Genomic DNA, 3,107 nt, shown 5'->3' with positions numbered 1-3,107 from the left:
GCCAGCTGGTGAATGTGTGCCCAAGCTCATGTTTGTAACTATTTCTCCTTTATAGCAGGGGATGTGCATGTTGTGTTCATAAATGTAATCCATGGTCCTGCATGGAAAAACATGGATTCTTACAGTTGTACCTTTTGAGTCTAGAATGTGCATCATACTGATGCATAAAATGGGATGAGATATTGATAAAACAGGAATAGAAGTGGTAAGGAGTATTTTTTTAATAAGTGTGTTTGGGTTTTTGAATATAATGGCATTAAATTGGCTTTTCCAAAAAATTAAATTCCAGTAGCTTTGGAAGTGGACCCTGTTCCATCCACCTTTAGGAGGAGTAGGTATGTGGCCGTTTTAAGTTCTCATGCCTGTTGTTGGCAATTTGTGCATGTGGAGACTTGTTTCATTCTTTGCAGCCATGACTGGACTGGCCCTGAGGGGAGGTGTGTGGCCTTTAGCTGCCAGTGGAGGTGTGTAAGTGGCTGTTCCTCTGCTGCCCTGATGGCTCAGGGTGTCTCCTCTTGCTAGTGCTGAAGCAACTCTGAAGGGCTTTATGTATTCAGAGGACACTTGGAGCTGCTTTCTCCACCTTCAGGGATCTTCAGCAGGTGCTCGGTGTGTGCTCCTGTCCCAGTCGATGCTGAACCACAAAGTGGAAGAAGCCCAGCAGGAGCACTAGGAAAGCTTTCATAGTCTGCTCCCAAGTCAGGAGGCTTCCAGCTGGGCTCTTCAGGAGTTGGGAGCAGCTGAGAGCAAAACCAAACCTCTGTGTCAGGGCATGTGAAGCTTTGTGTCTGCACTGCCAGGTTTCTAGGGGGCTGCGTCCAGAGGGGGAAACCCAGAGCTCTGCGATGGAAGGCAGCATTTGTGTGTTGTAACAGGAGAGGGTTTGGATAATGGTGTCCTCCCCATTCCTAGGAAGTAGAAGCTGAAACTCCCAGAGATCATTTGTTCCAGAGCTTAAACACTGCTTGTAAATAACAAAAGGCCATTAAGTGGCAAACATCCTCCATCCTTGCAGTCAGCTTGTCTAAGTCCTTGTCCTTAAATGTTTGGTCTGCCAAAAGCTTCAGATAAGGCTGGTATGGAGACTCCACTGTGGCTGGGAAGTGGAAAGCTGAACACACAACAGGCCGAGGACAGCATGGGAATGTTTCCTGAGCACTAGACTCAGTTGTAATCTGCCTGGTGTGTGTTCAGCTCTCTAGACTGAGCTAGCCCAGGAAAAGGTTAATGTGTGTGTGCCTGTCATGCAAAGCAGCTCAGTGGCTGAGGCAGAAATGCAACCGGTAAAGTTTGACTTGAAAATTTTAGTGTACTTGCACTTCCCACTGAACATGCACTTCCTGAGCAAATGGCTAATGTGAGGTACTGGTAACAGTAGATCTGATCTAGTCTGAAATAGCACTTCAAATCGAAACTTGGTATGGTGCAGCAGTGCTGGGAATTACTCAGCCTGTTCAGACTCACAATAGGATTTCTTCAGAGGAAAATTTGACTGGCACAGCTCCTGACAAGTGATGGAAGTTTCCATTCAGGCCTGTAGGTAGGGAAGGCCTTGTGTGTTACTCCATTTCCCCACCCACAGTCACTGGTGTGTACATGTGGAGATTGAACAAGCCCAGGTTATTGGAGCTGTGTGTGCTGCAGGGGTGACAAACTGGATCGCTGGGGCTGCTTGGGAGTTGTTACAACAGAGGCGATGATATAAGGCTGATACTGAGAGTTGTTGGATTGAGGCCATCTTAGCTCTGTGACCTGGAGATGGTAGTGGAAGATATAATACCTTGGTAATGCTTGGGAGCTCTTAAGTTGTGTTACCAGTGAAGGCAAACCCCACAGCCCCTGTGATTGACTGGGACTCAGGGCTGTGTGGGACCTGGACAGGTCCCCAAGACATGAGCCAAATGTCTCTCGTGAGGTTTAAGACACAGCTTTTCCTTTCTGGGGTCCTGGTTGTTAGTTCTGTGGTGCTGCCACAGTGCCACAAACAGCTTTGGAGCAATAACATGGTTGTTTCTGAAATGAAATGACACAAACTCTTCCTGTTTTTTTAGGAGTTGAATGATCTTTCAGTTCAGCAGGGCCTGTCGGGGATGACAGTAAGTATCCTGCAGTCAGCAAACAGCTGTGCTCTCCCACTTCTTGACTTGTGCTTCCAAAATATATGCCCAGTCCCTCAGCAAGAAGAGCCCTTCTGTTTCCCTTGGGTAGAGCACTAGATACTACTCCACATCTGAAATTTCTTGCCTTTTGTATCTCTTCACACCTTCCTGTTCAGCAGGGCCTGTCGGGGATGACAGTAAGTATCCTGCAGTCAGCAAACAGCTGTGCTCTCCCACTTCTTGACTTGTGCTTCCAAAATATATGCCCAGTCCCTCAGCAAGAAGAGCCCTTCTGTTTCCCTTGGGTAGAGCACTAGATACTACTCCACATCTGAAATTTCTTGCCTTTTGTATCTCTTCACACCTTCCTGATGTCACTCCTACTTCATTGATGCACAGCTTAAATTACATCTTTTGAATTGACTGGCCTTGAATTCTCACAGGGGATGGAGTTAGGAATCCTCAGTAGCTCTGTGGTCCAAGCAGCTGCCCACAGCTCTGTGAGCTTCTTGCATATGTAATCTAAGCTTTACGTGGTATAGTCGTGTGTTCCTGTAGGACTAAAACAATGTACTCCTGCTAATACAGTAAGGTCAGGGTTAACTCTTGTACACAGCAGTTAGTTAATGTTGTTTCTTATGAGGGTTACATGTAGTTCTTGTGGTTAAGAGGTTAAAATGTGATCAGAAGGAAAATGTTAGTAAATTACAGGTTGAATCACAAAGTAATGTTAATTGGTTTGGGGGGGAGGTTTTAAGTTTTAGGCAGGATTTCACTCAATTTGAAATTTTTTTTTGTGGTTTCTCAATAAGTAAAATTGAAATGTCTAAATCCTGCAGTTGTGACCGACTTGTGGCTTGACTGGGACATAGCTGGTAGGGATGAGGTAGGCAGTGCAGGTAGAGCACCATTAAATCATACAGTTCATGAGGAACTGGAGGGACAGGACAAGGGGGAATGGCTTCAAACTGGCAGAGTAGGGTTAGATTAGATATTAGGGGAAAATAT

At 45.8% G+C, this 3,107-nt stretch overlaps 1 protein-coding gene across 1 annotated transcript in view; it reads left to right on the top strand.

Annotated features, from left to right (window-relative positions):
- Window positions 1-2,065: 2,065 nt before the first annotated feature.
- The window catches only part of LOC103804991 (ubiquitin-conjugating enzyme E2 D2), an 18,735-nt gene continuing 17,693 nt past the window's right edge, over window positions 2,066-3,107 (top strand). Inside the window, exon 1 of the mRNA XM_009077622.1 lies at window positions 2,066-2,096. Coding sequence (XP_009075870.1) covers window position 2,096 — 1 coding nt within the window. The 5' untranslated portion in view covers window positions 2,066-2,095. The remainder of the gene's footprint in view (window positions 2,097-3,107) is intronic.

Source organism: Acanthisitta chloris, unplaced genomic scaffold (assembly GCF_000695815.1).
Source record: "Acanthisitta chloris isolate BGI_N310 unplaced genomic scaffold, ASM69581v1 scaffold25266, whole genome shotgun sequence".
Classification (NCBI taxonomy): Eukaryota; Metazoa; Chordata; class Aves; order Passeriformes; family Acanthisittidae; genus Acanthisitta; species Acanthisitta chloris.
This window is presented reverse-complemented; position numbering and strand designations above follow the sequence as displayed.